The sequence below is a fragment of the Copadichromis virginalis genome, linkage group LG4 (assembly GCF_057382275.1).
Source record: "Copadichromis virginalis isolate Kocher_CV1m ecotype Utaka linkage group LG4, C_Virginalis_male_GT1.1, whole genome shotgun sequence".
NCBI classification, from domain to species: Eukaryota; Metazoa; Chordata; class Actinopteri; order Cichliformes; family Cichlidae; genus Copadichromis; species Copadichromis virginalis.
Window position 1 is genome coordinate 32396226 of NC_140621.1, and position 23981 is coordinate 32420206.

At 37.6% G+C, this 23981-nt stretch overlaps 1 protein-coding gene and 2 long non-coding RNA genes across 4 annotated transcripts; 1 reads left to right on the forward strand and 2 right to left on the reverse strand.

Annotated features, from left to right (window-relative positions):
• Nucleotides 1-1184: 1184 nt before the first annotated feature.
• On the reverse strand, nucleotides 1185-3062 carry LOC146711919 (uncharacterized). 2 transcript variants are annotated; one of them, XR_014920216.1, is made up of 4 exons: nucleotides 3000-3062; nucleotides 2816-2894; nucleotides 1718-1911; nucleotides 1185-1609 (listed from the first exon to the last, which is right to left on the reverse strand). It is a non-coding gene; the product is annotated as an uncharacterized LOC146711919 (long non-coding RNA). The 2 variants fall into 2 exon arrangements; XR_014920217.1 differs by having other exon boundaries at nucleotides 1189-1609; nucleotides 1718-2595; nucleotides 3000-3060.
• A 273-nt stretch (nucleotides 3063-3335) lies between these two features.
• On the reverse strand, nucleotides 3336-5729 carry LOC146711920 (uncharacterized). The gene is made up of 6 exons (XR_014920218.1): nucleotides 5666-5729; nucleotides 5059-5084; nucleotides 4485-4749; nucleotides 4298-4387; nucleotides 3815-3886; nucleotides 3336-3706 (listed from the first exon to the last, which is right to left on the reverse strand). It is a non-coding gene; the product is annotated as an uncharacterized LOC146711920 (long non-coding RNA).
• Nucleotides 5730-7481: 1752 nt separating this feature from the next.
• LOC146711921 (amine sulfotransferase-like) lies at nucleotides 7482-21404 on the forward strand. The gene is made up of 7 exons (XM_085454972.1): nucleotides 7482-7560; nucleotides 10118-10266; nucleotides 10360-10559; nucleotides 11738-11864; nucleotides 19923-20017; nucleotides 20121-20292; nucleotides 20374-21404. Exons 2-7 carry the CDS (start codon nucleotides 10125-10127, stop codon nucleotides 20481-20483), a joined length of 846 nt encoding a protein of 281 aa, XP_085311098.1. The 5' UTR covers nucleotides 7482-7560; nucleotides 10118-10124; the 3' UTR covers nucleotides 20484-21404.
• Nucleotides 21405-23981: the final 2577 nt, after the last annotated feature.

Sequence of the window (23981 nt, forward strand, 5' to 3'; positions counted from 1 at the left end):
TGTTATTTAGGGTGAGGGGGAGACTGCCCTCTTTGTGACCAAGGATGTACCTTTTGTGCCTTCATGTTATATGACCCTTTGATCAGCAGGACACACACACACACACACACACACACACACACACACACACACACACACACACACACACACAGAAGTATAAAATAAAGACAGGGGCAGTGCTCAGGGCGAGTCTCTCTGTCTGGAGGCTGCCCTTGCTAGCAAGAAGTTCTGTGTGTTTCTCTTCTCTGAGTCTTTACTGAAGAAGTGTTTTATAACATTTTCCTTAACAGACACAGAGATCTTCACAACAGAGGGCATTTTGTCACACCACGTGACATTAACTGTGGAGACAGTCAAAGTGTACATACCTTACTTAATGGAAAACATCTCTTCTATCAACCATACACATCTGACCAAGACCTAATTGTTTTGCAGACACCTGTAATGAAATCAAACATGGAGAACTATGCAAAACAGTTAGTATTTGTTGACACCACGCACTGCGTTAACCAGTATTCATTTCCCTTATTCACACTTGTTGTAAGAGATGATCATGGGCATGGAGTCCCTGTGGCCTATGCTATTGTCAGCAATGAAAGTCAGAAAACCCTGGAAACTTTTCTTGGAATAGTTTGTGAGCATTTCCCAACTTCCCGAGGTAAATAATACATTGACAGCTATTAATTTTGAAATAATTCCTTTTCAAAACAGTTATAACATGCCAGAATCTAATGCTATAGCTGCAGCATGGGCTGCAAAAAACTTTCCTTTCCAGTTGTTAAAGTTATTCCTATAGGCTGTATGCAGTATTTTATATAACTACTTGTGAGTTGAAATTTTTAATTTGGCATTGAAGTGGTGCTTTGAGATTTCCAATCTGGGTTCCAATCTGGCCAAATATCAAAGAGAAATTAAAAATGCATGCCATGGAAGATTTCGGGTCTTAGGGGGTTAAAATGACCAGATCCCTGGGGCCTGTTTTCCAGGCCACTAAATTAAACCCAGTCAATTACTAATTGCACAGAATAAAAACCTACGAGGTCCACTAATAGTCCAAAAGTCCAAATCTTTAATAGAAAAGACAGGCAGAAATCAAACAAACAATAATCCACACACACTGGAAAGTTAATAATTATAAGTTATTAAATCAGACTAATTAAATACAGTAAAATTAATAAGGGAAGACGAACACAAGGGAAATAAAAATGACAACAGTGTAAACATACCAAAACTCAAAATAAAACAGGAAAGCTACTACAAACCGAGTGTGACACAGTTACATTCATATTGAAACATGTGATAATTTTCTTTCTTTGTAGCATTTTTAAGATACGTGTTAGAACAGTCATTATCCTGTTTGGATTAGGAACCAAACATTTTTGCCAAATAGTTAACACAAACTTAGAACAACAGTGAACAATTTTCAAGATTCTGATTTACAGAACAAACAAAAGGTTTCATTATTCAAGAGACAAGATCAAGTTTTTCACACAGGAACAAAATGACAGAATCCAGTGCAGCAGGGCCAAAGGTGTGTGTCAGCAAACTGAAGGTTGAGGAATCAGTCAGTTCATGTTTAAGGTTGTGTTGGATTTTGCGAAGGGTGTGTCTGTTATTAGAAAGTAAGATTAACAATGTTACACCAATAACCCAAATACGGGGAAATGACAAATAATACAAAAAAAGATACAACTTTCATATTATTTTACTAACTTACTTTGTCATATCAGCACTTGAATGGTCGATGCCTTTACAGACCATGTCTCTTGTGACATCGCAGGCCAATCTTCCGGCAAACCTGAGGGCTAGCTCCCCAGCCTCCTCTTCACTCAGAACACTAAACACTGTTACTTTAGTTTTGGCCTTCTTAGGCCTGTCAAGAATCATTGCGGGCAGTTTGGCTTTACGGCCCTAAAAAAGAAAAAGTGCAAACACCAAAAGAGCAGAGAGAGACACACACACACACACACACGCACAAACAAAGTTAAATGCTTTTGTTTACATGGTGTAATTGTGTATATGTTGCAGCAAATGCACAATTTCCAGCCACATTGTCACTTTATTGATACGAGTAACCCGGATTTATTTCAGGTGACATCAAAATCACGAAATGTATACCTACCCCAATCAAACCTCTGAAAACATGAACTGACATGTTCTCTGCGTTGATTCTGCGCTTGATCTCGTCTTCTGTTATTGTGTAGGTTTTCTTTTTTGAGCTTGGTACAGATAAGCGACCATGCACTCTGTAAACTGTACTAGTTCCTTCTGAATCAGTTTGGAATTCTGTATCTGCATCGATCCTGTCAACATCAGCAGCAGCAGCATTATCTGTACTCAGACTTGTGCCGTATACTTCTGTTTCTTTTTCTTTGTCTTCAGTCTGTGTACCTTCATCTCTGACTGTCAGTCTTCCTATCTCACTGTTACTTGTCGATTTGCTGCAGATGTTCTCTCCCTTAGGAACTTTTCCTTTGTCATTCGCTGCCTGATGCTTTCCCTGATGACATTCTTCACTGGCTACTTCTATTGCTCCTCCTGTATAGCCACCTACTATGCTGCACAACTCCTTTCCCTCTGCTGTGCTGCACTGTGCTGTTACATAAAGAAGAATGATATAAACAACACTATATCAATTTAATTGTGAAGAGAAATCCCCACACTACGACACAGTTATGTCTAAAATAGTTTTGTGTAAAAACTGGATCTTTAAATGTCCACTTTAATTACACAGTCCTGGTGTGCAAAGGCAAAATTACGAAAAATCTTTCACTTTAAACATTTTTGGACATTGTTTAGTTATATTGTGACTTACTCTCACAGAAGATACAGATGCCACAAACAGACTTTGAACAACGCATGTGCTTGTATGCACCACATTTCTGGCACTGCACCTGTGAATTTAAAAAAAAAAAAAGAAGAAATAAACAAACAAAAAACAAATGAACAAAGTCCATTATATAAACAATCTATATGGCTAAGGACATGTCATAGTGTACCCGGTCTTTGGCTGCAATCACACACCAGCACTGACTGCACTTCCTGACAGCATTTTCCAATGTTAGAGAAAAAGAAGGCGGCTAATTCTATCTTTACCTATTGAGGAAAATAAGTAGTGGCAAAGTCAGGACCTGAGCTTTGGGATTTCAGTGTTGTACTCCTCCACTTGTGTTTTACCGTCAATGAGAGATTGGGCAAACTAATAATTGACGAAGAAGAAAAAAAAAGAACAAAAGAAATTAGGTTAACAAAGAAATGATTTTTTTTTTCAGCATTACTGCTGAAATCGTTCAATCTACAAAAAAAATTTAGATTTTACCATCCTGCCTCTAAGGCTTTAAAAACTGAATAGGCAAAAATGTAAACATTACTTATATAGATTAAAGCTATAGTTTTCAGTACCATTATGACATGCACTCCACATGAGTTCCCATCCTGTTGATGTGGGTGGCTCACATGTGACAAAGTCCACTCTCCAGTGCAGCCTCTTGCTGAAGCAAATGAGCTGAGAGATCGCAGTTATTACAAATAAAAAGCATATAGAGAAATCAATAACCACGTTCGGTAATGATTTCAATTAAATTAAATATGTTATGTTAAATATGTTAATTAATTACCTCCAGTTTTTCAACACCGCACTTTTTCTGGCCTCCGACTCTCCAAATGAATTCATATAGACTATGGTCCTCTTGGGTATGTCACAAAACTGTTTTGTAAAAAGATGGATATGGTAGGCTTGTGCCTTGAGCTTTCCTAATGAGGGACACTGAAAAGTATCATGCACTAGAGAGAGTGCAAAATCTGTGCAACTTACAAACAAGGTCCAGTGGCTGCCGTTTTCCAGACAGGCTCCAATCAATTTCTCATACATCTGAAAGATGTTTTTCTGGAAATAAAAAGAATGTGACAAGTATGTTTTTCTGTCAAGAATGACACTGCAAAACTGCGAAAGCTTGTCAGGTGAGACTTGTAATTAATTCTGCAGATACACAAACATATAGAAAGTGTCATTTTTTGTTTACATTAATTAAGTTCTATAGTGTGTACGAAACAAATCAAGACCACAGACTCAACACGTACCACTCAATTTTTGGTGTTCTTTATCAGTTGGCCAAGAAAGAAATGTTTTAATCTGTGTGCATTGCTTTTGAGCAAGTCTTTACACAGAAAAGGTTTCAGAAAGGTATTTTTCAGGTTCTTCTGACAAGGCTTCAATTTTGGAAAATGCTGTTTGTTTATAGTGTCAACTTATAAACCCTTTGTGATAAGAACATAGTTACCACAGTCCAAGTCATACCTTCAAAAAGTATGCACTTTGTGCTCTTGTGGACCCATCCAAAAATTTTCCAGTGATTTGGCTTGGTATTGGATAAATGTGAGGGAAATTCTATAAAAATAACATAAATACACCTATGTTTTCAAATACATTACAAAAAAATGTAAACATGCTATGTCATTATGATCAAACCAGCTTTTCAACATACCTCACACTGCAAATAGATTAGACCATCTATTACCTTATAAAACAAATAAATAAATACATATAAATAAAAACAGAACTAAGGAACACGATTCATTAAGTAAATTGTACAATAAAGTGTATTTAAAGCAGAATTTAACATTAGTTTTATGACAACATAAAAGGATTTTTATGTCAAGAGGTACCTCATCTGAAATGTTTGTCTGGTCAAACAGGGATTTCAAACTTGAAATAGAATAGAGCTACTCCAGCTACTCCCACAAGGTAATCTGTGAGAAAGCATATGCTGTAGTCAACAGATATCATTTTCTTTTTGCATGCTGCAACCATCATCCATTTCAGTCTTCTAGGAGCTTTGTCTGGTTGTAGTTCTTTTTTCTCCTCCTCTCCCCTCATCTATTAATTAAATTGTTTTCTGACCTTCCTAACTGTTTCCGACCTGTCTTCCCAATGTGATGTTTAAGCAATATATGTATGGTCAGAAGGGAGTGAAATTTCCATTGCAGTTGTACGTGTAACATTGCATGTGATAATAAAAGGCTTGATTGGTTGATTATTGAACATGAGTTGACATTTACCTGACATTGTGAAGGAGTCACAGTTTCTGTAAGGGTGTAAGAACATAACATGTGGATTTGTCACACTTATTTTTCACAAGTTAATAACAATCAATAATTTTCATTCCATTATTTACAAGCTATCACACGATGTCCCTGGGACAACATTTACACGATGTCCCAGGGACAACATCTACACGATGTCCCAGGGACAACATTTACACGATGTCCCAGGGACAACATTTACACGATGTCCCAGGGACAACATTTACACGATGTCCCAGGACAAATTTGTAAATTTCTGGATTACTGTTAATCTCCATAGAATCAAGAACTCATGTCAAGTTTCACAGCTATGGACCAGTTAATTATGTTTCCAGTTTGATTCATAGATTCAGCACACAACCATTAGTCTAGGCCTTTTAGTTCAAATTCTCTTCACTTATGTTTGTAAAATGATCAGGGAAGCTACTGCAATTTTGCCTGACCCAACCCCCGGGCCACGAAACACCCAAAAAGTTGGGGAACGCTGGTCTAGAGAATAGTGGTTAGCTAATGCTGTCGTCAAGTAGCCTATCACTAGCAAACAAACAGCAAGCCAAGTGAGGAACATATGTATAATGCTTACCGTTTATTAAAGAAAAGTATCCTAAATTGACTTCAAATTCGGCGGACAGGCGGCGGTTTCTCGCTTCTTCACTTGTATTTCGAAAAAATTCTCGAAGGCGGGTATTTCGAAGACGCAAAGGAATGACGTCACAAGAGCGTGATTGGTCACTTGCAATGTTGAACCTGGAACAACATTAATCATGATGATGTGGGAACAACACCAACACAAGGATATCAGATCGTCCATATATATATATATAAAACAAAGAGTGAGATATATACATATATATATCTCACTCTTAGTTGCATATATATATATATATATATATATATATATATATATACACACACACACACACATGTATATATGTATAGAAAAAAAAAAAACACCCAGCACGCCCCTGCGGGCGATTTATCTTTCAAGCTCGGGTCCTCTACCAGAGGCCTGGGAGCTTGAGGGCAGTGTTGCCAACTCCTCAGTAAGGAAAATCACTATTGGTTGTCCTAAAAGTCGCTAGAAGTCACTAAATGACGTCATCGCCTAATTTGCATAATTGGTCATGCTAATCTAATTGTAACTTATGTTGTTGGAGAGAGAAATAACATTGTGGAAGGGACATAAAGTGAGTAAAAAACGTCCTAAATACATTTAGAGTTTATTTAGAACTACAAATTAAATTTCTTTTAGCAATTATTGGTTTTTTTAATGTCACAATTCCAACCCTGCTCCTTTACCCGGGCTTGGACCGGCAAAAGTGACCCGAAATAGGCACTCTGGTGGAGTTACTTTGTGTGTGTGTTTATAAGTAGTTTTAAACCTTGTGATCCACAAAACAGCATAAGAGTAAAAGAGTAAAAGAACTGACTGCGTTACAGCACCCGCTGCTTGTTGAGAGTAAAAGCGATACGCGCTTTCACGTCTTTTTTAGCTAAGGGGTCTGAAAGCTCGCTAAATATAGCGACAAAGTCGCTAAGTTGGCAACACTGCTTGAGGGTCCTACGCAGTATCTTAGCTGTTCCCAGGACTGCGCTCTTCTGGACAGAGATCTCCGATGTTGTTCCCGGGATCTGCTGGAGCCACTCGCCTAGCTTGGGAGTCACCGCACCTAGTGCTCCGATTACCACGGGGACCACCGTTACCTTCACCCTCCACCATATATATATATATATATATATATATATATATATATATATATATATGTGTGTGTGTATGTTGTTAGAAGAAAACCAGCGAACATGATGGAAGACTAGAGAAATCACAGAGAGAGCTGGGGCACACTAACAGAGGTAAGTACAATTAGCAACTGAGTAATCACAGGAAATGAACAGCTGGTGACTGCTGACAAGCTGGTGTGAAGATCAGGGTTGGGACAAGGAGTCAGGTGTCACTCAAACAAACATTCGTAAATCTTTGTTTGGTGTCTTTCTCCCTTTTTTTTGTAATAACTCTTGAGCCAGGGTGTGACATTCATTCAATGTCAGCATGGCTGCCTTCCAGACTGGGCAGAGAAGTCAATGCATTGTCTTTCCATTAAAAAATTTCTGTTTTTAATTAAGCAGATTTGAAACAGTTTCTTGAGCTAAGTAAGAACTTGCCAACTCCCTCTCCAATCAGTGTACCATATTTAATTTTGAAAAGTTAATGAAGTACAATCAACTAATCTAGAGGTGCCTGTATAACTATTCTGAGTCTGAGGTCTCCCAGTTCTTCAGAGCCAGAGGTGGAGATCTGTGACTCTCTGAATGAATGCCAACATAAGAAAGAAATCAGCACTCTGGATTCTCCATGTTATCTTATCAGCAAATTATGCTGTGGCAATGTTGTGAAAGATTGTGGAGGCTCGGAGCACACACATGTCAATAAAAAGAGGTGTACGGGACATTCACTCTATTGGTCTTGCTGCAAACATCCAGGTAATACAACACTTACCTTTCTACTATTAAAATGGTTCTAAATGTAATGCAGGTTCAGTAAAAATCTGTTTTGTGAATTTCTTTTTGTAGTATTCTGTCTTGAGAATTTATTTGCATATATTATCAGACTGTTTCTATGCTTTGTTGTTTACAATGGGAAGCTACAATGGGAGTGATTATTTATTATTTCAGATTAACGGTAAACAGAGGTGTGGCCAAGGAGGATTTGGAGTAAATTATTTCAGTAATTCATATTAACATATACAATTACTAAGGGTTGCAAGATGCAATGTAATCTTGTAATGTAAATTACACAGGTAAAAGTCTAACATTGCTCCTAATGTGGCTATGATAATTGCTATTATGAGTGTTTATTTATTAGCATTTATAGTGTGGATGTGTTCAGTGGATGAATGGCTTTTAAACTAGGGCTGCTCAATTAATCGAATTGTAATCACGATTACGATCTGGGCTTTCAACGATCATTAAAAATGACTGAGCCGATTATTAGCCCCTCCCTCGTGCTTTACTCTGACGCTGCTCCATGTGGCAAATCGAGCGCACCTCTCTGCATTTCGAACACGTGTCACAACAATTAAGAGGACCCGAGGAAAGCTCGGAAAGCTAAGCAGAAGTTATTTGGAGGAGAGTGACTGCCGTTGGTTGAAAAGAGAAGTAAAAAAAAACTTCAGTGGTGTGGAAACATTATGGATTCGCGGAGTCAAACGTGGATCAAGTAGACATAGTGTGTAAACTTTGCTACGGTGTCGTAACTGCACCACAGAGCAACACTGCAAAGTTCACGAAACATAGATGTTTACATTTTTCATTTATTTTTTTTATATTGCAAACATTTGCATTGTTATCAGTATTTGCACACTATTTTATATTATTTTTTAAAGTCATTATTATAGAACCGCGTAAGCTAGCGCAATAATTTGTTTTGCATATGAAACCAGAGGAGTTGAACTTACATCTTATGCCATCAGCTTGTCCTAGGTCACAGTTTCCTTCCACATAAAGCTTTGTAAAAATTGCATAAAAGGCACTTGCAGCAACAAAAACATAATATTCCAGAAACACACTTTGCCGATCCGATCAGCTGTTCGTAACACTTCCCACATTGAACAAGACCAAAGCGAACTGTCGCATGTCCGCCATTTCCTGTCCGAAACCGGAAGTGACGTCATTTTCGCGGAAAATGTAGTTTTTTACTTGTAGGCCTTAAAAGCCTATACTGGTGTTTTTATAAGTCATGTTTGACTCTATACTTTTATGAATAGTTTCTGGAATGCTTAGAACTCGAATTGCACTGCTGGAAATAGTTTATTTTGATGCACATGCTGTTTTCTTTGCAAATTTGCATCATTGCTGTATCTCCAAAATAAAACTATGAAGACACTCAAAATAAATTTCCTGTGGTGGGAAACTATTTTGTACAACTTTTTTGTATTTAAAGTTTTGAGGGATAAGCCTCTTAAATTTCCCCAAGTAGAAATATATATGTAAAAAAAAACAAAAACTATTTTCAATTTTTTTGTAGTTTATTGCACTTTTTTGCAATTAATGTAATTACTATGGACTTAATGCATACAGATTATTAAAATATGGGCTATAACAGTTGTATTGATGTATAGCAACTTGAAATGCTCCCACAATTGGCACTACAGCATGTAAAAAAAATATATATATATAAGCTCTGGCGGACTTGGTTCTATGGTAGGTCTTAAAGGGTTAAATAAATATCGTCAAATAATCGAGATCTCAATTTCAGTGAAAATAATCGTGATTATCATTTTTGCCATAATCGAGCAGCCCTATTTTAAACAGTACATTTACATAATGACTGAAGCTTCAGTCATTATGTAAATGTGAAAATGCTACATCCAGATGAACAGAATCAACTTTTTGGGAATCTTCTTGCCTGGAAGGCTGAGGATGTGTGAAGACTTTTTGGTGAATATGCTATAAGATCAGGTCAGCAATATGAGAATTCTTTGGCAGGATTGTTGAATGATTTTCTTACCAGTTACATTTTTTTTTCAGGTCTATGATTTCTTCCTCATAGTACTTTTTGCTGACTTAATCTTATGAGTTTTGTCTGTGCCATAGCTAAATATTCTATTTCAAGTAGAGTTGGTTTCATTGGTGACATGAAGTCCTTCATGAGATGTGTGAGAGAGAAATTCTATTTCTCCAGACTATTCCCATATTGAACAACTGTAAAACCATCCAAATACCATTTTCAGTGTCCATCATTCACAATAATAAATTTGTTGATTGGATCAACATTTTCTTCTGTGCTGCTTGTGTTGAGTGTAACACATTTTACTGCATTTCTTCATTTCAGAGTCACATTCAAACAGGTTTTTGAATTGCTCTTTGTCTGGGCTTGCACCCAGCATCAATTTGCCATGCGAGACCCTACCATGGGGCAAAACGCCCCCCAACAATATAGGCCCTGGGATCCCTGGGACACATAAACCTCTCCACCATGATAAGGTAGCAATTCACAGATTTTACATCCCTATTTCTTTTTTATATCTGTCTTATTTAGAACTAGTATGGAGGGGATCAGTGACCGTCTGTTCAGGCATAAGAACTTCAACTTTGTGACCAGTCTTACAACTCCAGAGTACCTAGACTCCCTTGAAAGCTTTGAAATAAAAGACAGCGATGTCTTCCTTGTGACTTATCCAAAGTCAGGTTGGTGAAAAATTTCACACATTGTTGGTATTTGCTGTTTTGTGCTGGCCAGACTGATCCACTGATCACCTCTAATGTCTTTCCCCACATCAGGTACTGTATGGGTTCAGCAGATCATGATTTCCATCCACGAAATGCATAGCTATCAGACTAAATATTCAACCAACATTGAGAGGATGCCGTGGCTGGAGTACAAGACAGCTGAATACGCTCTTCTTCCCTCTCCACGGCTCTTCGCCTCGCATCTCCCTGTACACATCATGCCTCCAGGAGTGAAGGAGAAGAAGCCAAAAGTCAGTACTTTATAGAAGTTGAAATCTTATTGAAGAAAGAGACAGTCTTGAAGTTTGAGAAAGTTAAAAGCATTTGATTACTTATTGTTGCAAAAATAAAGCAAATTAAATTTGTACTTGTGAAGATTAATTTAATTTTTTGTGATGTTACCTATTGGTCACTGAAGTTCAGTTTTTGAGGCTTGCACTTTGACTACTGGTAGCTTTTAGAAACCAGGAAATCCTAGCAAATGAAAATAGAGTGGTTGATCTTCAAAACAAATGTTGTTTTATGTTCTGCAAGAATTAAAACAATGATCCTCTGGGGTCATAAATCGAGGAATATGAGGGTCATTTTTAATCATACACTTCTACACAAACACATGGTCCCAGGTCCAAAAAGCTAGCACTAGCATTTGTTTTATTTTTAATGATTCTGTTTGATTTCAGATAGAGGAGATAGATAGAGGAAGAGAATCTAGCTGTCATGGTTCTGGGTCGGTGACCCAGCGCTTTGAGTTTATTATTATAATTTATTTTTCCAGCTGTGTCCCCTCCTGTGTGCCATTTCCTGATTACCTGGTGTGTGTATTTATAGTATGTGTCTGCCTGTGCTCCTCGTCGTGTCCTCTGTGTTTCTCTGTGAAGCTTCTGCGTTACTCTGCATTCTTTTGGTGTTTTCTCCGTGTCTCTCTTCCCCTCGCCTCATGTCCTCCCTTTGTGTTAGTTTTCCCAGTTTAGGTTTATGTTCTGTTCTGCCCTCACCTTGGTTTTCTCTCTGTAAATAAATCTCCACTTGCATCTCCACTTCTATCTGCATCTTGGGTCCTCATTCATTCCACCACACAACTGCTGCCCCAGCCGTGACACTAGCATCCCAAGTGCCAACTTGCTTGAGCAACGTAGCGGACCGTATGTCGGGTGGCAAGAAAACTGCTAGAAGGTTGTCAGCATTCGGCTTCACGGAAGCTCAAATACAGACTTTAAAATGAATTTATAAAAATATTATCTGAAATCAAATTGTAACATTAAATTTTAAATTGCTTTTCTTTTAAACTAATGACATTAAATAGTGAATTATTACATTTTAAAAAAAATGTTTATTAAGATTTAAGATTTCAATTTAGTTGTTTTTGGTGAATTATTACATTTAAGTGACAGACTTTTAATATTCAAATTTTTTTTAAAATATATTTCAGATCGTGTATTTGATGAGGAATCCAAAGGACAACATGGTGTCTTTTTATCACTTCAGCAGTGCTCTAGCAGACCTGGAGACTCCCGAGAGTTTTGACCAGTTTTTTGAGTGGTACATAACAGGAAACGGTAAGTTTCCTCACCTTTAATCCCCATAATGGTATATCAATTACTGATTACTATAAAGTAATATTTTAACTTGTATGTATGTATGTATGTATGTACAATATACATATATATATATATATATATATATATATATATAAACACAAATTAAAATATTACTCTATATATTTAATATATATATATATATATATATATATATATATATATATATATATATATTAGGGGTGCAACGATATTCGTATCGATATTGAACCGTTCGATACAGTGCTTTCGGTTCGGTACGCATATGTATCGAACAATACAACATTTGTAATTTATTTTATCAACTTTCCTTCTGACGATGCTGTCTGTGTTGAGCGCTAAGTGAATCTGCGTTCGACTACTCCGCCTAGGCTGCACTGTCGAGCGCAGATCCACTGAGCGCTCAACACAGACAGCATCGTCAGAAGGAATAGTGCAGGGCAAGCTAGCAAGACAGAAGTTAAGCTCTCCTTGCAACATAGACCTCCCCCACCCTTCAGATCTGGTGTTTGGAATTATTTTGGTTTTCATGTGACGTATGACCCTGAAGGTAAGCGCGTCATGGACTAAAGTAAAACAGTATGTTGGATGTGCCATGCAATGCTCAACTACATGGGTGGGAACTAGTGTGTTAGCGCAGTTAGCTCGTTAACGTGTTGGCCGTCTAGCCCCATGCACGGGACTATCAGGGGTAGCTTGTTAACGGAGATTTGCCGTGTTGTGGCGTTAAGGTCATTTCAACGAGATTAACCTGATAGCTCTAGTGGGAACACAACGAATATGACTGCACATTTACGCCGACATCATCCTAGTGCAAAGACAAGTGGAAGCAGACAAAAACAAGCAAGCATGCTACTAACTTTAGCCGAGTCATTTAGACAGCCGTTAGCACATGATTCTCCTTATGGGGACCTCATGTGTTTAATATGCTGCTGAGAAGCGGATAGTATAGCTTTTATTTTGGAAAGAGACATTTCTCTGTAATAAACTCTCTTTTCCAAAGATGAGTGATTACTCAATCAGATACAGGGCTTGCAAAATCGCTAGCCCGACGTCCCGGGGCTAGCGATTTTTCCAGTCGGGCTACCAAAATCTTTCTCTGCCCTGCCCGTCGGGCTATTGTAGGAAGGAAAAATATATGTCAATGCTTTTGCATTCTTTCAGAAATGTAGCTGGGTAATTATGTCATTGGCATCGGTGAGCCACTGTCAATATGTGACATATTGAAATCGCGTTTGAATTTGCGCTTGTTTTTTTGCTTTCACTTTGCAATCGTGCGAACTGTGTATAGAGAGCGACAGCACTGATCTGTGAGTGATGATAATTTGTGCACCAATTCCTCTGACATCGTCTTATTAATCGTTAGCTTACTATGCAAACATGACAAGTGAAATCTCCCGCAGCAAGCTTAAACATATGAGAGGTTGATCGCGCAGAGAATCGCTGAGCTTATGTGAGTGTGTGTGTAAAAGCAGCAGGATAAAACAGGTCAGGGTGAAGAAGTGACAGCCAAAAAAAAGCTTACCACAAAACGGAGAAGTTATGACAAATCAGACTATAAGGCAAAAAGAAAGTGCAGCTTTATGGTTTCATGGACAAAAGAATTTCTGTGGCTGCGATATGATGAGCTAAATAACCAGGGGTGCACATAAGTGGTCCGCAGGTGCGCATTCGCTGTCAAAATAAAAAACACGCACAAGGGTTAGGGTTAAATTTAAAAACTGTACTTTTGAGTTAAAATATATATTTATAATTTTAATAAATGACAAATTAAAAAGGCATGAACATTTTTTGTATCGAAAAAATATCGAACCGTGAATTTTGTGTATCGTTGCACCCCTAATATATATATATATATATATATATATATATATATATATATATATATATATATATATATATATATCATTCTTAGTTCCTTAACTGTGCACTACAAGGTGACCAGATCTTGCAGACTTTAGAAACCTGTTGGAGTAAATAGGCCATTTAATTATTCCTAACCAGGCATATAATGTAAAGTCATTTCTGCATCTTTTATATACATTCTGGAAAAAGTACATTGTACAATATCTAGGACTGGTTGTTGATTTCAATAAAATATTGTTGCATGTCAGCAGGGGTGGTCCTAGCCTGTTTGGTGCCCTGGGCGAACACGCCAACAAACTAAGGCTGTCAACGATCACGATTAACGCAATTAAAATTTTTAACGCAATCAACAAACTTTGGACAAATTGCCCGAAATGCGTCACTTTACAAACGGTGCCCCATAAGTAGGCATGATTAATGGGCAAAAGAGTGTATGTTCTGATGTTTTTGTTGATCTAGTGTTTTAGAAACTTGTCCAAGTCTAAAACCACACAAAAGATACTGTCAAACTGTCCCATGGCCAGGGGTGGATCTAGAGAACTTTTATGAGGGTGGCTTGGAAATCAAAATCATTTCTGTGGCTGCGATATGACGAGCTAAATAACCAGGGCTGCACATAAGTGGTCCGCATTCGCTGTCAAAATAAAAAACACGCACAAGGGTTAGGGTTAAATTTAAAAACTGTACTTTTCAGTTAAAATATATATTTATAATTTGAATAAATGACAAATTAAAAATGTATCGAAAAAATATCGAACCGTGACACCAAAGTATCGAACCGAACCATGAATTTTGTGGATCGTTGCATCCCTAATAAATATATATATATATATATATATATATATATATATATATATATATATATATATATATATATACAGGGAGTGCAGAATTATTAGGCAAATGAGTATTTTGTCCACATCATCCTCTTCATGCATGTTGTCTTACTCCAAGCTGTATAGGCTCGAAAGCCTACTACCGATTAAGCATATTAGGTGATGTGCATCTCTGTAATGAGAAGGGGTGTGGTCTAATGACATCAACACCCAACACCCAAAATTACAAATCCTACCATGTGGATTCATGGATTTTTTTTTCACATTCTGTCTCTCACAGTTGAAGTGTACATCTGGTGCAAATTACTGACCTCTGTCATCATTTTAAGTGGGGGAACTTGCACAATCGGTGGCTGACTAAATACTTTTTTGCCCCACTGTATATATATATATATATGTATATATGTATATATATATTTACACGTATACATGTATGTGTATATGTATGTATAAAAATATACGAAGTAACATGTTGACATATGTTAATAAATTGACATGTACTGTTTCTTCATTAGTTACTTTTAGTAACAGATTTTGCGTTAAAAATTCTAATTATTTGGCTTGTTTGGCTTAACTGCATTTTCAGTTGTTTGTAGACACATTTGATCTCTAAGGTTATTTTTCATTCAAATGGCAATAACATTTGCCTTTAGGTGACTATACAAATAGAACTGAATTGATTCGCTAATCAATCAATCAATCAATCAATCAATCTTTATTTATAAAGCACTTTTCATACAAAAAAAAATGTAGCACAAAGTGCTTTACATGGTTAAAAGCAGCCCACCCCACCCTCCAACTCACTCCCCACACTCTCATCCTCTAATCCTGTCATACCTTTATTCACATAAATATTTGAGAATCGTCGAGGAAGAATTATTGATAGATTATCATGACCATGGGCCATGCACCATAGACAGCAGACAGAAACAAATAAAACTGTTTATTATCATCATCATCATCATTGTTTATTTGTATAACACTTTAAGAACACACCAGGCAGACCAAAATGCTGAACAACACAGATCAAAACAACTACCAAATTAAACATACCATAAAATCATTACATACAATAAAATAAATAAGAAGGTGTCAGTTTCCTACAGAGTTAAAAGCCAGGGAATAAAAATAGGTTTTCAATCTGGACTTAAAGATGAAATGTCTCTTTCCTGATGACGCTTATCTAATTTGGAGGGGAAGGTTATTCCAGAGCATCGGAGCCGCAATTGAAAATGCTCGGTCTCCTCTGTATTTCAGCCGCGACTTAGGGACCGACAGCAACAGCTGCTCAGCTGAACGGAGCGAGCGAGGAGGAACATGTGGCTTCAGCAAGTCAGATAAGTAGACAGGAGCCAGACCATTTAAAGATTTAAAAACCAATAAAAGGACTTTAAAACGAACCCTAAATTCAATGGGAAGCCAATGCAAGGAAGCGAGAACCGGAGTGATGTGATCGAATTTCCTACTACCGGTTAAAAATCGTGCCGCCGCATTTTGCACTAACTGCAGGCGTGACAAGGTGCCCGACCTGACCCCTATTAAAAGGGAATTACAATAGTCCAGACATGAGGTGATAAAAGCATGAATAAGAGTTTCCAAATTGGGTTTGGAAAGGAAAGGCTTAACCTTCGACAGGCATCTGAAGTGATAAAAAGCTGATTTTACCACCCCATTTACATGACCTTCAAAAGTAAGCACAGAATCAAGTTTAACACCAAGATTAGTGATTGAACTTTTCAGATGAGAGGTCAAATCACCAAAATCAACATCTGGAGAATCTGGAGCGATGTGGGCCATATAAAATTGCTTCCGTTTTGCGACCATTAAAATTCAAAAAATTATTTGCCATCCATAATTTTATATCGCTGAGACAGTCAAGCAGTGATTGACATGGGGAGATATCCAAATGACTAAAAGGTAAATAAAGCTGACAGTCATCGGCATACAAATGAAATGACACTCCGTGTTTACGAAAAATCGCACCAAGGGGGAGTAAATACAGCGAGAAAAATAATGGCCCAAGGATAGATCCCTGGGGCACACCCAAAAGCAGAGGGGCCACAGAGGAAGTGGCCAGCCCCAGCTTGACACAAAAACTCCTTTTGGAAAGCTATGATTTTATCCATGATAATGCCAAATCAGAAATTCCCACACAGTGGTGTAAGCGGGAGATCAGCAGGTCATGGTCCACTGTGTCAAATGCAGCTGTCATGTCCAATAACACAAGCACAGCATATTTACCACGATCAGTAGCAACAAGAATGTCATTCATAACTTTAACAAGAGCTGTCTCCGTACTGTGAAAGGGCTTAAAACCAGATTGGAAGACAGTTGCGAGTCATTCAAATAATCCAACAGCTGGGTATGTACAATCCTCTCCAAGATCTTGCTTAAAAAGGGAAGCTTGGAGATAGGTCTAAAATTTGACATAATAGAACTATCAAGGCCAGGTTTCTTAAGTAACGGGTGTATGACTGCATGTTTAAACCCACTAGGAACTTGACCGGTTAACAGACTAGTATTGATAATTTTCAGGATATAAGGTCCAATGATGGGAAATACTTTTTGGAGAAAGCAGGGAGTAACAACATTGTTCGGGGAGCCACAAGGCTTAGCATGTAGCACCAACTCCTCTAAATCACGCAGAGAAATCGGTGCAAAAGCAGAGAATAGGCTTGAGCAAGGAGCATGCATGGCCGGATCAACAATAGGTGGGATCAGAGGCCTCAGGCTAGCAATCTTGTCCACAAAACAGGTAATAAACTTATTGCACATAGCCTCAGAGGACGGCAACAGGTCATAACCCTCCAAGTTAAGTACAGAATTTCTAGTATTGTATAAAACACGAGGGTTATGAGAGTTGGCCAAAATAAGTTGAGAAAAGTAGGAGTGTTTATCGGCCTTAACTGCCCTCTGATAAGTTTTCCAACTAATCTTTAGGGCTTCCAGGGAGACATGCAATCTATCTTTTTTCCACTGTCTTTCACATTTCCTACATTGTCTTCTAATAGCTCGGGTACGATCTGTTAACCATGAACTAGTCTTAGATTTACATTTTCTTAGTCTCAAAGGGGCAACAACATCAAGCACAGATTTACAAGCAAAGTCAAAATACAAAAGTAGGTCATCTGCAGTGGGCAAGTCAGGGGCATAAGACATTAATGTTTCAAACAGTATAGAAAACCGCTCAGCAGAATCAGAGCCAAAGGCACGATAACATGGAGCCTGATTTGCAAAAGCATTAGCAGGAGCAATATCAAATAAGATAGGCATATGATCAGAGAAAACTGCATCTTCAACACGTACATTGCAAACAGATAAACCATGAGATAAAACTAAGTCCAGTGTGTGACCACCAGAGATGGGTAGTAACGCGTTACGTGTTACTGTAATCTGATTACTTTTTTCAAGTAACGAGTAAAGTAAGGGATTACTATTGCAAAAAAGGTAATTAGATTACCGTTACTTTCCCGTAGAAACACTGCGTTACTAAAACCGTGATTTTTTTGCGAGAATGTCTCATGACAATGATGCAAGCGAGTGCGACGTTCGTGACAACAGCTGTATGCAGATCAACAATGGATCATATATCGAGTGCAGGAGAGAGTATGAGCGTGCAGCGTTTAAAGCGTGGAAGTACTGACTACTTCCATAAAAAGTGACAAAAACATTAGCGTCCATTGTGCGTGGGAAGAAAACTTCTTTTTACAGCGAAAAAAAAACCCTAAACAAGCACCGAGTGCGCAACGACGTAATGGGAAATTCACATAGAAACTCGCGGATTCTTCCACTGACCGCTGCAGCACACCTGCACCAGGGCAAACCTCCGCCTACCCCACTCCTGCTTTACAAGTGAAAATAGAGCAACAGGACCGCTGAGTCTTTGATTTTATTTATTTTCTGCTGTGTTTTACTTGCATCTATTTGAAAGAGTGAGTGTAAACACAAAAAATATTTTATTTTATGTGCTGGAATGTGCAGAAAATAGGTTTAAATGTTAAACTAATTTCTTCCAGTCAGTGAATGCTGCATATAATTTAATTGTTGCTTGATGCATAAAGTTAAAAGATTAAAACTGTTAAAACAAGTTTTAAAAAAAGAGACTTTTCCATTGATTACATTTTGTATGATGGATTATGCAGAAAAAGTAAAATTTGGTCTGAAAGATCTATCGCTTTATCACCTATTCAGATTGTAAATCGTGTTTTTTAAAAAGTAACTAAGTAACTAAGTAATTAATTACTTTTGAAAACAAGTAATCAGTAAAGTAACAGGATTACTTTTTGGGGAAGTAATCAGTAATTAGTTACTGATTACTTTTTTTCAAGTAACTTGACCAACACTGGTGACCACGTTCTTGAGTGGCACCACTAACAGATGGGACAAAATTAAAAGAGTTCACTAAGGCAAGGAAGTCCTTGGCCAGAGGCTTCCCCAGACAGCAAAAGTGTATGTTAAAATCACCAAGCAGGAGGATCTGGTCATACCGTGAGGCACAGTCAGCAAGAAACTCTGAGAACTCGGATATAGAACTTGTTATATTTCGGGGGGCGATAAACAATCGCACATAACAACGAATGCGAGTGGCCCAGTTTACATAAACAGAGTTCAAAACTGGTGTAGTGAGACGAAGGGAAAAGCTGCTTCAAGTCCAAGTGAGCCTTAAAAACAGCAGCAAGCCAGCAGCTCTCGGAACATTAAAAAAGGTACAGTCAGCAGCTACTAGTTCAATGAAACCGCTCAACTCACCGGGAGAAATCCAGGTTTCAGTCAGGAAGAGCAAATCCAGAACACGAGAAAGAAAAAAATCCTTCAATATGAAGGTCTTATTTTCCACCGACCTGGTATTTATTACACCCAGCCTGAGAGGAACTGGGTCCAAAACTTCCAACGCATTAGCAAGCAGATCCACCGGTCGAAGGTTTTTCTTGTCAACTCCGTGCCAGTGTAAATGTCGTAGAGGAAAGAGATTTGCAGGACCATTTTTGAAAGACCCAACAACAGGAATCAACCAGGAATCCACCGGGTCCAAGGCACGCAATGGCACCAAGAGTCGCAGACAAAAACGGCGATCAATCAATGTTTAAAGAAATCTATATCTCTAAATGTTTTGTCTTTTCTGTCATGTGATTCATCTCGCAGCTCTACATGTTTGAAAGACTTGACCTGAAGGTTTCAGTGTGAGACAACAGTGGTGACTTTGTGGTGCTGTGCTAGTATGTTAGCACAGGCACCATTTTGTGTGTGTGTGTGCGTGTGTGTGTGTGTGTGTGTGTGTGTGTGTAAACTCAATTAAATGAGAACGCCAAATAACTGGATGCATTATGCCAATATACAGTTTATGGGTCATCCTGGTTTGACCATGTCAGGGAGTGGTATTTAAACAGAGACCAGTACAACATCCTCTTCCTGACCTACGAGGAAATGATTTTGGTAAGATGTTTCTTCAAACTTTTGTTGTTCATTAAAAAACTCAAACAAAATATCTGGCTGAGTTTAAGGTTCTTTTTCTCTTGCCTTCCTGCTTTTCTTTCAGGACCTGAAAGGATCAGTGAAGAAGATCTGCAACTTCTTAGGGAAAAACTTGACTGAAGCCACCATCAGTCAAGTTGTGGAAAAAGCTAAGTTTGAGAACATGAAGAAGGACTCGAAAGCAAACTATGAGCACATTCCACCAGAGCAGTTCAGTGGAAAATTCTTGCGCAAAGGTAACATAACAGACCTGCAGCTGCTGTGCAGAAAAATGTGATATCAGTGTATCAGGTGTTGTGTTTTTGTCTTCATTACAGGTCAGATTGGAGACTGGAAGAACACACTGACTGTTGCACAGAGTGAAAGAGTGGATCAAGTCCTTCAGGAGAAACTTGGTGATTTGCCTTTAAAGTTCATCTGGGAATAAGCAGAGCAGCTCTTCAGGGTCTCCCAGGAGTTTTAAAAGCATTGATTTCATTCATTGGAAAGCCTTAAAATGTGTTTTTCTGCTATTTTAATTTTCAAAAAAACAACAAATGATTAATGTTTGTTTACCCAAGATTGATTCATGTTACGTAGATCATGATTCCAGGAATCAACAGTAAAATGTAAATCAGTCAACATATCTGACATGTCTGAAACCAGTACACGGCACTTTGGATTCTCATAATTTCTGAATAGTCATTAACTATTGATTTTTTTTAATCACATCACTTTTGACAGTATGCCCTGACCTTCAAATAGAAGAAAATTCTTGAAATAAATGTACTTTTGCCATGAAGAAAGTCTGACCTTAACCTACAAGTGATTTCTCTTCCCATGAGTCAGCAGCCAAGACAGAAGTATCTTATTCATTTGTGTTGAAGAATTAAAAGGAAAGGATCCTACTTTGGTAACAAACAAAACATTACAAAAAGAAATGGTGCAATTGCAGTGTTATTTTGGTTAAAGTGTGGTTCAGCATGACATTCTTCCTTTATTTAATCCTATACAGAATCAAACCTCAGACCTGTAAATGGCATCCACTGAATATCATTTAATTAATAAGTGAAATACAGCTTGTTAACACATGTTAGTGTAAGCTAATTGTCTATTAAAAATAACAATCTTATTTCTTTAATGGGACTTCTTTTTCTGAACATTACTGAAGATTTTCTCAACATCAGGGCTGCAAAATGTAAATTTGATTTTCACACAACAACGCTCTGATCCGTGATCCAAGAGTAACATTTGGATTTATCTGTGAGAAACTCTTCTTATTCAAGTAAACTGATCCAAAGATGGACTAAACTCCACATTATTCATCTTTATATAGCTGTCTGGAATAAAATTTCATGTTTCAAACACAGGTATGTCAGGTTTTGAGAGTCTTTTAATGTCACTCCATTTGTGGTTTTAAATGAGAACAGCCTTCTATCGTCAAGCCAATCTTCCAGCAGCAGCATTATAATGCAGTAGTCGGGGCACAGCATAGGTCAAACGAACACATTTTCTAGTAAAAGTAAAACATAAATGCTTAACACTTTAGTTTAACATTAACTATAGTACCTCTAAAAGAATGTACATTCACATTCATTCATTCACATGGGGTGAAGAACAATACAAACTGTGTCTCTTCCCCTTATCTGTTTGTGTGATTCACAACTAAGATCGAGTTGATCAGTGATCGTCTGTGCAGGTATAATAACTTCAACTTCCTGGCCAGTCACACAACTCCCGAGCACATAGACTCTTTCAGAATTTTGAAATAAAAGATGTGTTCCTCGTGTCTTATCCAAAGTCAGGTCAGTGAGAAATCTGACCTGACTTAAATTAAATCTGAATAGCCGTCGTTTCTGGCCAGTACTCTCTTCAGAGTTTTGAAATAAGAAACAGCAATGTCTTGCATCTTTTACAAAGTCAAGTCAGTGAGAAATCTCTGCAGCATCCCATTATTTTGCAGTTTTATTCTGTCCAGACTGATCTGCTGGTTACATATAATATCCCAAAAATCTTCCCTCAAAAGGCACCATATGAGCTCAGCAGATCATCACTTCTATCTATGAGTTGGACGGGCATCTGAATCAATATTCTATAAACTCGCATGAAGATGCCATGGCTGGAGTTCACAGGGGTGCATACACTCATCCACAGCTCTTCAGATCACATCTGTCTCAGGCTCTAATGTTTCCAGGACTGATGGACAAGAAGGGAAAGGTCAGAGCTGTATAGACGCTCAAGCCAGCCTGAAGAAAGAGCTGGTTTTGAGATATAGTATGACAAAGTTCTTTAAGTGGTTAAAAAATTATTTGCTCATAATTTTTGTGTTTAATTGTATGAAATAAAAGATAACTTTGTTGCCGAAAAGCAGAGTTCTATTGAAGTTTTATTGTTAAGGAAAGGCATTCAAGGATTAGAAGCTTTGTATTTGTAACAAGTTCATATGAAAATTCAGATTTTCTTCTTAGTCAGTTACATAGCACTATCATCATATATCAATCAAATTGTTGATAACTTAGCACACAGCTTTTTGAAACATGAACACTCCTGAATGCAAACAATACACATAGTGGCAGCTTAAAGCTTCAAATGGGTCACTTTATGGTGACAACATCTAGCTTTTATATACAGCCAATGAAAACAAATTGTTTATACATTTATATAAAACAACTCTCAAAACTATCACTTCAGCAAAACACTGCAGACCTTGAGACTCCTCAGAGCTTCGATCAGTTTTTTGAGTGATACCTGACGGGAAACAGTACGTGTCCTCATCTCCACTATCTGCCTAATGATGATGACGAAGAAGAGTCCAGGTCTGATAAATGATAACAGATATCAATGTGATCAGTAAGAACTTAAATTGATTATTTCAAACTGAACTGTGTTTGACATACTTACCCAGTTATTATCCAGTGGATAATAGCACATCCATATGAAAGAATTCAAGTTGCTTTATACTTTTCCCACATTCTGTTTCAGTAAAATATTTTTAGTATCTCACATACTGCATATTTGTTTGTTACTTTATAAATTAAAACAGTGGTACCTCAGTTATTTGACTCCTTACATTACGTAAAACGTAAAACCTTTGCTCCAAATTGAGCTATTAGAAGATAAGTCTGTGGGTTGAAGAGATAGTAATCATTGACAGGTTATTATGACAATGAAAATGTCATAATAACCTGTCATAAAAATGTCAAAGGATGTTCTACCCACTTACGCAGTGTACCTGCACCGTTCCAAAGCAAACAAAGCCAACGCTCAAAAACAGCTTGTAATCTTTTGAAATCATTCTCCTTTTCAACCTTTAAATCACTGCTATTCTTGTACCATCTCAGGTTTAAATACATCTTAATTTTAAAAACTCAAACACAATTTAATCCAAAGAAAATTAAAGTGAAAGATTTCCTGAAGAACTGACTTTGTTCTGTTTTTTCCCCCTTTTTTTTCTTTCTTTACTTTTGATAAGATTTAAATGACTTGCTTCAAATTAGCTTCTAACATGCTAAGTGGACCACTTGCAAAGAGGACAGTGTAGTTCCACATCTATTGCTATAATAAAAACTGCAAAAAGTTATTTGTTTGTCTAGCATAAACTTTTTTCTTCCTCCACCTGTTATCGTGCTGTTTGTACTTGAGTGATAGTGGGGTAAATATAATCAACAGACACTTGATTTTAATTGAAAATGCCAAATGAGATTTTAGCTCATGGGGGAACTATAAGATCGATGGCTCAGTGAAAAAGAATCACAACTCGCCATAATTTCTGTTGTGAGCTCTGGTAGATTTTCTTTGTGTACAGGCTGTGATCAGCTGACCTGTGCTGCTGCTGCTTTGATGTTTGCTGCTTTTTGTGGATTTGCACAAGTTTATTGGTTGAGAACCCGATGTTCCCACCTCTGTAAAGGATGGGATTTTTATGTTAATGTCAATTTGACAAGCT